Genomic DNA, 12,825 nt, shown 5'->3' with positions numbered 1-12,825 from the left:
GAGGGGCTGGCATGGCCTTGGGGCCCATCCAGGGAACCGTTTTCTGCTGCGTTTGGGGGCCAATAGTCCTAGGGGTCTAACTTGCTTTGTCGTTGTTTGAAGCCACAATTTTGGATCCGTGGATGAAGAGATTCTCGGGGTGTCTATACCCATCGTGGCCTTGGTGAGTGGAACGCCTGGGAGTCGAGGTTATGCATGCACTGCTGATACGGGGTAACCCCAACAATTCTGTGCGATTGGGATTGGATTTGCAAGACAGAAAGGCTCAAGGCGGGATAAACAACCCTATTTTATTTCTTTCCTTTGTTCTTATTTGGGGGTCACACCCAACAGTGCTCAGAGACTGCTCCTGGCTCTGTGCTCCCAGCGGTTAGTGGACCACATTGCTCCTGGCTCTGTGCCCAGGGATCACTCCCGGCAGTTAGGGTGCCTGTCATGGAACTGTGGGCGTCAGCTCTGTGCCAGGCAGATGTCTGGCCCTGAGCACTCTACCCTCCCTGGTCCCTCTTTTTTTATTGTTGTTGTTTTGAGTTTGGGGAATCAGGACTCACTCCTGGCTCTGCACTCGGGGATCACTCTTGGCAGAGCTCCGGGAACCATGTGGGATGCCGGGACCGACTGCCATCAGCTGCATGCAGGGCAAGCACCCTACCTGCTGTCCTGTCTCTCCAGTCCCTCTCTTTTGGGTTTTTAAGTGGAAAGACCCTGGGGAGAATCACCCATTCTCCATCCCTTGGGATAAACAACCCTATTTTCTTTCCTTTGTTCTTATTTGGGGGTCACACCCAACAGTACTCAGACACTGCTCCTGGCTCTGTACTCCCGGCGGTTAGGGGACCACATTGCTCCTGGCTCTGTGCCCAGGAATCACTCCCTTGTAGCCTCGCCGACTTGGAGTTTTCCAAACAGCAGTTGAAACTTGTCTACAGTTGCCTTCCGGATAACACTGGGTTGATCTCTGATGCCGGGAGAACACAGCAGGAGATCAAGTCCAAGAACCAATCCTTGGTCTATATTTGATCCACGGTGAATGGGGCATCAACATAAACGAGAAGCTTATGTTTGCGCTTTCCCAGAGCCTGAGAGCTGCTTGAAAGCGCCCGGGTGCCTGTCTCTGGCTGGCGGGGGGGAGTCAGGCCGTGGAGCTCCCCACAGGGCTGCTCTCGGTGGACGGCCATGGAGGACTCCAGCTTTGATTTCTTAGCGCCTGAGCAGAAGGGCCAGAGGCCCAGTGAACAGACGCCAGAAGCCGACTGGACCCCCACGTGACAAACCCACTCGCTAGAATCATGGGGCTGAGGGGACAGGACAGGGGTGCAGCATTGAGAGCAGCGAGGACATGTTCTTCAGAGGAGTTTTTGTCTTTTGCTGCCGTTGTTGTTGTTTTGGGGCCAGACCCAGCAGTGGTCAGGGCTGACTCCTGGCTCTGTGCTCAGGGATCACTCCTCCTGGAACTCAGGGGATGCACGGGGATCAGTCCCGGTGGGCAGCCTGCAAGGCAAATGCCCTCCCTGCTGTACTGTTGCTTCAGCCCCCTTAAAGAAGTCTTTTTGTTTGTTTGTTTGACTTTTGTTTTGTTTTTTGGTTTTGGTCTTTTGGGATCATACCCAGCAATGCTCAGGGGCTCCTCCTGGCTCTGCACTCAGGAATTACTCCTGGCGGTGCTCAGGGGACCATATGGGATGCCGGGTTTTGAACCCGGGTCTACCACAAGCAAGGCAAGCGCCCTCCCCGCTGAACTATCGCTCCTGCCCCCTCAAGAAGCTTTTGACCTTGACTCACTGTTATCTGTCTATCTTGCCTCTTTGTGTATGGGGCCACACCAGCAGTGCTCAGGATTTGCTCCTGGCTCTGTGCTCAGGGATTGCTCCTGGCAGAGCCCAGAGGGCCCTACACAGAGCCGAGGATTGAACCTGGGTTGGCCACATACAAGCCACGTGCCTCCCCCACAAGTGCTCCCTGAGCAGCCCCCGCTATTGGCAGAATCTGAGCTTTTCTCTGAACCAAGGCCCCTGCTGGACAGTGTTAGACTGACTGCCCCTGCCCAGACCTCCTAGGACCCTTCTCTCTGACAGGAGGAGCGAGGCGTGAGGTCAGCTGGGGGTGGGCCGCCTTCATCCCTCTTCCACAGGTCGCTGCTGCTCCAGGTCTTCCTTCAGATCCTGTCCCTGGCGGGTGGTTTCCAAGCCCTCCCTGTGTCCCTCCTCCCCCTGCCCAGTCACTCCCAGCAGCTCCTCTCCTGGAGGGGACAGGGGACACTGGCGACAGCTGGGGTCTAACTCAGGGCCTCTCGGCAGGTGGCCGACCAGCAGTCCGCCATGTTTGGGGAGTGCTGCTTCCAGACCGGAGACGTGAAGCTGACCATGGGCACGGGCACCTTCCTGGACATCAATACCGGAAGTGACCCCCAGCAGAGCGTCGGAGGTGAGGGCATGGCCGGTACCCGGTGCAGCAGTGGGACACGGCCCAAGCTCACACTCAGCATCCTCTTGATTCATTTATTAGTCGCTTCCAACAGTGGTTGCACTAAGAGGCCGGGAGCAGCCGCGGGGCCCCTGGGCCCCGAGCATGCTGGGCACATGCCCCCCTGCCCTTTGGACCATCTCTGGGTCCCTGATTTTCCCGTGTGATGATACGGGAAGTATGTCTCCTCGCATATTTATTCTCCTTGGGTTTCTGCTTCACAGTGCTGGGGGTGCTCCCAGGCCGGGCTCAGGAGGGCCAGGGCCCTGAAGCTGCCATGGTGCTCGGCTTCTGGGTACTGGGGGTCCTGGGCTGTACCTGGTGGTGCTGGGGGCACCTCTCAAACACGTGGTGCCAGGAAGTGAATACGGGACATGTGCATTCACCACTGCACTACCTCTAGAACCGTTCATTCATTTGTTGTGGGGCGGGGGGCAGGGCACGCCCAGCAGTGCTCAGGGCTGACTCCCTGGCTCTGCACTCAGTGATCATTCCCAGCAGGCATGGGGAACCGTATGGGATGCCAGGCATCGAGCCCAGGACAGCTGTGTCCAGCGCAAACGCCCGACCTAGCTGTACTGTCACTCCAGGCCCCCGCTATTATTATTCTTAAACGCATCTTACCCACTTTTTTAAAAAAACCAAAAGCATTTAAAATGAGTGGAATATTCAGAGCATGAGGGGGTTTTAGTCAGCTTTCCAAATAGGTGTCTAAGGTGCCTGTTCTCTGTGTCTAAAGCCTCCTTCTGGGCCTCTGCACCTTCTTCCTTTTAAATCCATGCCACCACAGAGTATATGTGTGTGTGTGTGTGTGTGTATATATATATATATGTGTATATGTATATATATGTATATGTATATATATGTATGTATTTGGCTTTTTGGGTCACACCCAGCGATGCACAGGGGTTACTCCTGGCTCTGCACTCAGGAATTACTCCTGGCGGTGCTTGGGGGACCATATGGGATGATGGGAATTGAACCCAGGTTGGCTGCATGCCAGGCAAACGCTCTTCCCTGTCCTATCGCTCCAGCCCCCAAGTTCATCTCAGAGTCCAGCCTGTCTGCCTTTGATTTCAGTTTGGTGAGTGCGGGAGCATCTGGGCCGTGCCTGGTGGTGCTCAGGGGACCATACATAGTGTTGGGGGTCGGGCCGGGGTCGTCCGCGTGCAGGTCTGGGCCCCTGCCCTGGCACCACCTCTCCAGCCCTCGACTTTTTATTTCATAAGTGAAACATGGTTTCTGCATGTCCAGCAACGAGGAAAAGCAGGTCTGTGTGACCCTGTGCGTGCCAGAAGCCCTGCGCTGAGGCCCTCTCGGCTCTGCCCCGCCTCCCTGAGGGTCAGCAGTGTTCTTTTTTTTTTTTTAATTTTTTTATTAGTGAAACACTATGAGGTACAGTTATAGACTTAAAAATACGGAGGAACGCTTCACGAATTTGCGTGTCATCCTTGCACAGGGGCCATGCTAATCTTTTCTGGATCATTCCAATTTTAGTATATGTGCTGCCGAAGCGAGCACGGCAGTGTTCTTTTTTTTAACTGCATTTTTGGACCATCGAGGCACATTATATCCAGACTTCCTCATGTTTGATTTCAGGCACACGGTGTCCCAGCAGCCAGTCCGGTCACCAGTGTCCACGTCCCTCCACCACTGCTCCCCGCCCCCATTTCCCTCCCTTCCTTTTTCCCCTCCCTTTTAGGCTCTGGCTTACAAGCCTGTTATGATGCAGTTTCCTGCATGAGACTTTCCCCCTCCCAGCACCCGCTCTGCCCCTCGTCCTCCAGAGCAACCACTTCCACCCACCATCAAGGTGTATCCCCCAGGCCCACCCAGAACCCCCAGAGGAAGCCCTACTGAAGACCAGTTCTGCTGCTGTTTCTGCTGTGAGGTAGACCCATTTTACAATCAAGGAAACTGAGGCAGAAAGATTAGAAACGTGCCTGGCCACAGCAAGTGAGAGGTCTGGGATTGAACTTGGGCATCTGACATCAGAGTCATCAGACAGTTGCTTCGTTTTTGTCCGCCCCCACCCCCCACACACACCCCCTGCCATATGGTCCAAGTCGCTAGTGAATCATCCACCTCTGTGTGACGTACTCTGCTTGTTGGTTTCTCCTCAAGGCTTTTATCCATTAATTGGGTGGAAGATTGGACCGGAAGTTGTGTGTCTGGCCGAAGGCAATGCCGGAGATGCTGGCAGTGCCATCCAGTGGGCGCGGCAGCTGGGTAAGTTGCCTTCCACCCGGGTCTCCCAGGGCAAGCCTGGGCGTGGCGCAGAGTAGCACAGAACCATAGATCGGCAGGGAAGGAGCGGGTTGTCCAAATTAAGAAGATCACGGCGGGGTGGGGGGGCGGGGGTGGCTGGAGCGATAGCACAGCGGGTAGGGCGCTTGCCTTGCACGCGACCGACCTGGGTTCGATTCCCAGAATCCTATATGGTCCCCCGGGCACCGCCAGGGGTAATTCCTGAGTGCAGAGCCAGGAGTGACCCCTGTGCATCGCCGGGTATGACACAAAAAGCCAAAAAAAAAAGAAGAAGAAGAGGATGGGGGGTGTTCTTGTAGGAGATTGGGAGGCAAGAGGTGAGGGGTTAAGGCCAGAGACCATCCGCAGCAGCAAGAGGACAGGGCTAAGTGTCTCAGCTCCTCGCCACTATGGAGGATGCCATGAGCAGAGTTAGCAGGTCAATTGGCTGAGGCAGGTTTGTCATAAGGGTCGTAAGCGTGAATGGTGGCAGGGACCCGGGAAGCAGCTCGCAGGGCCGGAGCACGTGCTTTGAGTGTGAGGGTCCAGGGTCAATCCCTGATACCGCGTGGCCCCTCTCAACACCAGGCGGGGCGTAGCCCCCAAACAGCTCCAAGTTAATGGAAACGACATCAGTAGGTGGAAAGCTCATGTACAGATGCTTCATAAAGCAGATGACCACTGGACATGCTCCCCAGGGGCCAGAGAGGGAATCCAGGGTTAAGGTCTTCCGTGTGGCTGACCCCAGGCTAACCTTTGGCGTGACCCATGTTCCCCTGAGGACAGCCAGGAGTGTCCTCTGAGCTCTGAGCTCTGCTGGGGCAAACATGCAGTTCAAAGTCAGTTTGTTTTGGGTCACACGCAGTGGTGCTCAAGGGTCACTCCCAGCTCTGCACTCAGGAATCACTCCTGGTGGCGCTCAGAGGACCCTTTGGGATGCCGGGGATCGAACCGGGTCTTCTACATGCAAGGCCAGTGCTCTGTCCTCCGTACTCTCTCTCCAGCCCAAGCAATGAACTGTTTTGTAGTGTTTTCAGAGTTTTCCAAGCACCCCCCCCCATGATGTAATTTAAGATTACTTGTGTTCCGCGTTCCTGTCCACAGTTCCCTCCCCCACCCCGCCCTAAGGAAGCTGCCGTCCATCAGTGTCTGTCTTCTGAGTCGGCCTGTTCAGCTGTCCCGGGTGGAAGGAACCCTTCTCAGTGGCCAGTGCCAGTGGCTTGGCTCCCAGCACGCTTCCCACGTTGACCCTTACGGTGTGACGGATCCTTACTCGGCTCATTTTTATTTCGGAATAATCCTCTGTGGCACGGATGTAGCAGAGCTCACTAGTCGGGAGGGCTTCGGGTTGCTTCTCCACTTGGCACAGCGAAAACTCTGTGCATGACAGAACCAGGGTTCAACGAAGAAGCCTCAGTCAGGTCCGTGCCCACATCCACCAGTGTAGGGGCGGGGATGCCTCAGGGTTAGAGTGGGGCGGGGATCGAGGCTCCTCTCTCATGGGAGGGGGGACAGCGCCCTCCCCGCAGGGAGCAGAGGGAGGCCCAGAAGACCCTGCACGCAGGAAGGAGCTTGGCCTAGTGAGGGACAGACCCTGCCATGTCCTCAGCGTCCTCAGCGGAGGCAGCAGCATCACCTTTACTCCTGCGTGACCTGTCACGCATTCCCCTCCTGGCTGCCCTCCCCCCCCCCCTCCCCGGGGCTGTGCAAATTAGTGAGATGTTGTTTACCTAAGTCCAGGAAGCCAGTGAGAAGCAGTCTCCCGGGAGGAGATGCGATCAGGTGCCTCCTCCAGGGGACGGCCACATGTCACAGGAGCCTGGCGAGCACCTGTGTCCCTCATCCTCCTGCAGCCCTCCCTCATCCTCAGGACCCGTTCAGAGGGCGGTAGTTCCCGCAGGCACCATCAGGGGGCGCTTTCTGGTGCATCTTTAAAAAGCCCATCTCCAAGCACTGGGGCACTGTGTGATTTGTGGGTTACAGGCGCTTGAGAACCTCCCCTACATGTGCCCTCTCAAGTCCCGCCTCAGCCTGCTGGAGAGAAGAGCTGGCCCGGTGCCGCCCAGCTAGAACCCGGGAAGAGGTCGGCCGGGTCCTTTTGGTCTGGCCTTCCCAGGCGGAGAGGGTCGGGCCTGACTCCCTCACACCCCGCAAAGTCCCGTGGCGCCGGGTCTGCGCCCTCACTGCAGCCCCAAGGGAGCAGAGTGTTTCAGGGCATCTCGACCCCTGCATTTGGGGTGGGGGGTGGGGGTCGCCATTCACCAGGCTCAGGCCAGGGAAGGGGGAATGGAAGGAACCAAAGAAGAACAAAGCCCAGAGTGGCACTGAAAGAGAGAAAAGGAAATGCCTCCAAGAACTGCGTGGAACATACTGAGCTTTGAAGAACATGGACACCACCATTTTATCAAATATTAAATAGTGAGCAGAAGGTGACCTGCGTGGTACAGAGAACCCAAGTAGAGATCAGCAGGAGTTTACAGCCCAAAAAAGGGAGAGAGGGACCTCTAAGGAGAGAGATGAATTAGAGAAAGAAAATTTTTCATACATGTATACACATATGGGCTGGAGCGATATCACAGCAGGGAGGGCGTTTGCCTTGCACGTGGCCGACCTGGGTTCGATTCCTCTGTCCCTCTCAGAGAGCCTGGCAAGCTACCAAAAGTGTCCTGCCCACAAGGCAGAGCCTGGCAAGCTCCCCATGGCGTATTTGATATGCCAAAAATAGTAATGACAAGTCTCACAATGGAGATGTTACTGGTGCCCGCTCGAGCAAATTGATGAACAGCGGGAGGACAGTGCTACAATATACACACACACACACACACACATATATATGAATATATATACACATATATGTGTGTATATATATATATATATATATAAAGTCTCTTCCTGGAGCGTGAAAAAATAATTTCGGAGAATAGAATGATGACATTTTGAAAATGGGAGAGAGAACATTGACACTAAGCTTCCTTGAGTCAAGAAAATTTGCACTTTCACACTGAAATGACTCACCACTTTTAAAAAAAGACTCAGACCCAGGTAGGCGTATGTACATATCGTCTGAGTCCTCAGTAAATCAAACCTTCCAGGGCAGGAGGAGTTCATGTATAAAGAAAAGAAATCAGGGGCCGGAGCGATAGTAGGGCGGGCAGGGTGCTTGCCTTGCACACAACAGACCGGGGTTCGGTCCTCGGCATCCCACACAGTTCCGTGAGCACCGCCAAGAACGATCCCTGAGCACAGAGCCAGGAGTGAGCTCTGAGCATCACTGGGTGTGGCCCCAGCACAAAACTTAGAAAAGGAATGGAGTCACACGCAAATCAGTCCGAACATTTGGAAGAGAGACGGCTTCTGCACCCCCAGAGAGAAAGAGCAGGTTGCCCGTATTCTGGTCCTGAGACTCCGAGACCAGCCAAAGCTCTGATGGGTTTTGGTGCAGAAGGCGCAGAAGGAACATCTCCTGGCCACACCTTGTGTCCTTCCTGGGGGAATTGCCCACAGGGTTGTCCCGACCAGGGAGAATTGGAAGAAAGGTGCCCAGTAGGTACTTTCCCAATATCAAGATTCTTTAAAAAAAAAAAAAAAATCCCGTGGTAAGTCAGACCTCTCTTTGCTCTCATCGGCTTTGGCTCCTTCCCCAAGTTGATTGAAATTTTCTTGTTGAAATGAAGCCCTTTCTCTCCCTCCACAAGGTTCTGGATCTCCCTAGAAGAGGTTGGGGTGGTCTGGACCCCCTAGAGCCCAGGTCCTTGGGTCAGAGCTGTGGCCCAGCGGGGGAGGCACTCGCCTTGCACACGGCCGACCTGGGTCCAATCCCTGGAGCCCCATGTGGCCCCCACAAGCGCCACCAAGACTGGTCCTGAGTACAGAACCAGGAGCAAGCCCTGAGCACAGTCCTAAACAGACCATCAGAAAAGGACCTTTGTCCTCCTGGTGCCAATGGGTCCCCTTTGGGGTCTCTGCAATTTAGGTCTCATGCACACCATGGATTTCACTGTGTCCTCTTTTACTTCTTTTTTTTTCTCTTTGAGACACCCGGCGATGCTCAGGGGTTACTCCTGGCAGTGCTCAGGGGACCATATGGCAAACGCCCTCCCTGCTGTGCTATTGCTCCAGCCTCCTCTTTTACGTTTTTTTTCCTTTTTGGATCACACCCAGCAATGCTCAGGGGTTACTCCTGGGTCTGCACTCAGGAATCGCTCCTGGCAGTGCTGAGGGACCATATGGGATGCCAGGGATCGAACCCAGGTGGGCCGTGTGCAAGGCAAATGCCCTCCCTGCTGTACGATCCCTCTGGCCTGCCCTCTTTTACTTCTTGCCCTGTGTGTAATGTCCGCTTTGAGACTCTTCTGGTCCCCTCTGCCTCACCTACTTTCCCATCTGTGATCTGCCACCCGATATGGTTCCCCCGGCCCTGCCAAAAGTAAGTCCTGAGCACCACCAGGTGTGGCCCGAAAAAAATGCAGAACTGTTTCCGATAAGAGCTGTCCTGTCAGAGCTGGCTCTCATCTTGCTCTCGGCTGCATAGTTTTCCACTGTTTGCATAGACCCCCACCTGCACACGCCCCTTTGTCTCCTGGAATGCTGCAGTTATTCTTTATTTTTTGTTTCTTTTTGGGTCACAGGGGTTACTCCTGGCTCTGCACTCAGGAATTCCTCTTGGCAATGCTCGGGGGACCATATGGGATGCTGGGAATTGAACCTGGGTCGGTCACGTGCAAGGCAAGAGCCCTCCCCGCTGTGCTATCGCTCCAGCCCTGCTGAAGTTATTCTTTGCTCTCTTGTACTCGGGCTGCAGTGAACACAGGGGTGCAGGCATCGTTCCAGATGAGCGTCTGGGGGCCCTATGGACTGACTTACGTGAAGAATGCCGGATCGTTGGGCAGTTCTGTTCTGATATTTTATTTCTGAGCAGTCTCCACGCTGTTCCCATTCATCCGCTTATCGGCAGGGACCCACCCTTGTTCCTTCTGGCATCACCTCGGAGGTGGCTGTTTCTGATACTTTGTTTCTGGGATGTGCGGACCACTTGGAGCTGCTCCCTCCCTCATCCTCTTTGTGGTTGTAATTTCCCCCCTGCCAGGTGTCTGTCAGGCATCTGTCTGTGTCTTTGCAGACCGACTGTTCACTCTTCTCCCCGCTCAGCGATGTGCGTATTGGTGGCTGGGTTTCCTGGGTGCTGTCTCTATTCCGGAGCTTGGAACTTGTCGGGCAGGTGACATGCAGGTGTGGCCAGGACGGCTCTGTTTTCCCTGCGGTACCTTTAGTCCCTCCCTGGAGGTGCTGTTTCTTTCATTCTGCGCGATCCCACTGGCCCGCTTTGGGCTTGGGGTTCCCTGCCAGGAGAGTCAAGACCCTGAAGAGATTCCGTGGGTGCTAATCTGGAGGCCTCTGCGCTCCCTTCCATGCCGGCCGGAGTCCGACTCGCGTGCCGGTCTGCTTGATTTGGAGTCGGCTTCTGTGCGCAGTCGGAGCCCTGACCTCGGCTCACAGTGTCCCAGCACCATGTGGGGGCCGCCCTCGTGGCCCCGGGCTCAGCTTACATCCGGTTTGTTACGAGCGACCCGGCGCCCACTGGCCTGCTGGCACTGTCGGCCTCACTCCAATGTCTGAGGCTTCTCTTACTTTCTACGGATCTCTAAGACACTTCATTCATTCTCTGTCTCCCTGTCTCTCTGTCTCTTGTCTCTCTGTCTCTCTCTCTGTCCCTCTTCTTCTCTGTCTCTGTCTCTCTCTCTTCCTTCCTCTCTCACTGTCTCTCCATCTCTCTCTTCCCCCTTCCCCCTCTCATTCCCCCCTCCCTCCCTCTCCCCCCTTACTCCCCCCTCCCTCTCTCTCCCTCCCCTCCTCCACATCTGACAGTGCTCAAGGTTTACTGCTTCTGGTGGTACTTGGGACTGTGCTAGGGATCAAATCCAGGCCTTCTATAGGCAAAGCAGGTTCTTAGCTCTCTCTCTCTCTCTCTCTCTCTCTCCCTCTCTCCTCTCTGCCTCCCTCTCCTGTCTCTCTGTCTCTGTCTCTCTCTGTCTCTCTGTCTCTCTCTCTCTTAATTCAGGTAGGATTAAAAAAATAAATCCAGAGCCAGAGTCCTTTCCCTGCCTCCCGCCCGGTGGTGACCCCCCCTCCCCCCCCCCCCCCAGAGGCCTCTGCGTTCCCACCTGCAGTGCTGACCCCGACTCAGGTTTCAGCCTGGCCCTGAGTGCAGGCCTGAGACGGCAGAGAAAGTCACAAACAGGAAACTCCCTGCCAGGGTGGTGGCACCGCGTGGCCCCCAGCGCCCCCTGCTGGCCGTTCCCCTGGGTCACAGGTGGCTTTTCTGGGTAGTGCTCTGGGGAGGACGGGGTGGTCAGCGCCCGGGCCAGGCTCCTCAGAAGCTCCGTCTCAAGGGCCCCGGGGAAGGGCCAGTTTTGAGAAATCCTTCCAGCTGGCCGGAACCCCCATGAGGAATGGGAACAAACCTTCTTTGTTTTAGTTCTTCTGTCTGTTCCAACCACCCCAACTCCAGACCAGCCCTCTTGGCTGTTTTGCACGTCTTGGTTTGAGATTTTTATCATTTGGACATGGTTTGTTTATTTATTTATTTATTTTATAAGTACTGATATAAAAACCAAAGTGTTTTCACTAAGGTGGTAGTTTTTGAAGCGCGGGAAATATCTGGATGTCATCTGAGCATTTTGGCCAGATGAGTGTGACGAGTAGACCTGATCATCATCCTTCTTTTTTTTTCCCCCTTTTTGGGTCACACCCAGCAGTGCACAGGGGTTCCTCCTGGCTCTGCACTCAGGAATTACCCCTGGCAGTGCTCGGAGGACCATATGGGATGCTGGGAATCGAACCCGGGTTGGCCGCGTGCAAGGCAGACGCCCTCCCCGCTGTGCTATTGCTCCAGCCCCGTGATCATCATCCTTCTGAGTTAAATGGACAGTTACCATGGAACGTTCCTAGTTATCTGGAGTCACAGTGTCGGAGCTCCAGTCCTTCATTTCAGAAACTGGGAGGCCGGAGTGATAGCACAGCGGCTAGAACATTTGCCTTAACATGCTGCCGACCCGGGTTCGATTCCCAGCATCCCATATGGTCCCCTGAGCACCGCCAGGAGTAATTCCTGAGTGCAGAGCCAGGAGGAGCCCCTGAGAACCGCTGGGTGTGACCCCCAAAAGGAACCGTGTAAGAAAATAAAACAAAACAAGTTAAGGCTACCCAAAGCCCATGTTACGAAGTTGAACCGATGTCTGGGCTTTTTTCTTTTCCCCTGACTGATGCTGCCGGTCCCACATGCATCTTAAGGAGCCCCTTCACGAGCCGGGGTTTCCAGATGGCCCCCAGGAAGACTGTCAGCTCGTGGGCAGGGCGGGGTGTGTGGGAGGCCCGGCCAGGAGTGACCCCTGAGCACGGCTCGGCCAGGAAGGAAGGGCTGCTCTCTGCTGTTCCTGGGCTGGCTTTGACTTGCTTTGGGCCCGTGCATAAGCCGTGCTCAGAGCTCAGTCCTGACCCTGCTTGCAGGGAGCTCTCATGGCCGTGCTCAAGGAAAGAATCATCGCCCTGCGCTGTGTGTGCCCTGGGCCTGGAGGGGACATTCCTCGGGAGACTCTTTCTGTTCCTGCTGTCCAGACCAGGCAGTGCTGATGGTCATGATGGAGGCCGGCGGGGGGCGGGGGGTGCTACGGAGTGCCTGGCACGAGGTGCTGTCCCACTGGGGCCAGACCCCAGGCTCCAGAACGGAAAACTACAAACCCTCCCCCCCATTTTGTGTTTGGAGGTAGGGCTGCCCGATGACAGTGCTCAGGGACTGCAGGGGGTGTCCAGGGTACCTCCCAGGGACACCCGCGTGACCGTGTGGTGCCGAGCAGAGCACCGGAGCCCGGCCCTGTCCCGCACCAGTATTCCTGGGGCCGTTCAGATTTGGTTCAAGTCCCAGTTCCGTTCCAGCGGCCTGTACAGGCTGAGAAGAGGAGGGGCTCGCTCCCCGCTCCCGCCTCTCCTCTGCGCGCTGGGGTCGTGTGGGGGCAGAGGGCCCCTCCGAGGTCTGGGCAAGGGGCTTTCTGTTTCCGCGTCGCCACCTTTGTGGATGCGGCTGCAAGCACCCGGCCCAGAAGTGTCTACCGCCGTGTT

The 12,825-nt window shown here is 55.7% G+C and overlaps 1 protein-coding gene and 1 non-coding gene across 2 annotated transcripts in view; one reads left to right on the top strand and one right to left on the bottom strand.

Annotated features, from left to right (window-relative positions):
• GK5 (glycerol kinase 5) overlaps positions 1 to 12,825 on the top strand; it is a 66,281-nt gene that overhangs the window by 38,812 nt on the left and 14,644 nt on the right. The window contains exons 9-11 of the mRNA XM_056122071.1: positions 103 to 163; positions 2,298 to 2,424; positions 4,588 to 4,692. Coding sequence (XP_055978046.1) covers positions 103 to 163; positions 2,298 to 2,424; positions 4,588 to 4,692 — 293 coding nt within the window. The remainder of the gene's footprint in view (positions 1 to 102; positions 164 to 2,297; positions 2,425 to 4,587; positions 4,693 to 12,825) is intronic.
• On the bottom strand, positions 3,878 to 3,984 carry LOC130030813 (U6 spliceosomal RNA). The gene has a single exon (XR_008793495.1). It is a non-coding gene; the product is annotated as a U6 spliceosomal RNA (small nuclear RNA).

This window comes from Sorex fumeus, unplaced genomic scaffold (genome assembly GCF_029834395.1).
Source record: "Sorex fumeus unplaced genomic scaffold, SorFum_2.1 ptg000044l, whole genome shotgun sequence".
In the NCBI taxonomy this organism is placed as follows: Eukaryota; Metazoa; Chordata; class Mammalia; order Eulipotyphla; family Soricidae; genus Sorex; species Sorex fumeus.
Note: the sequence above shows the minus strand (reverse complement) of the source record. Positions and strands in the feature narration are given on the sequence as shown.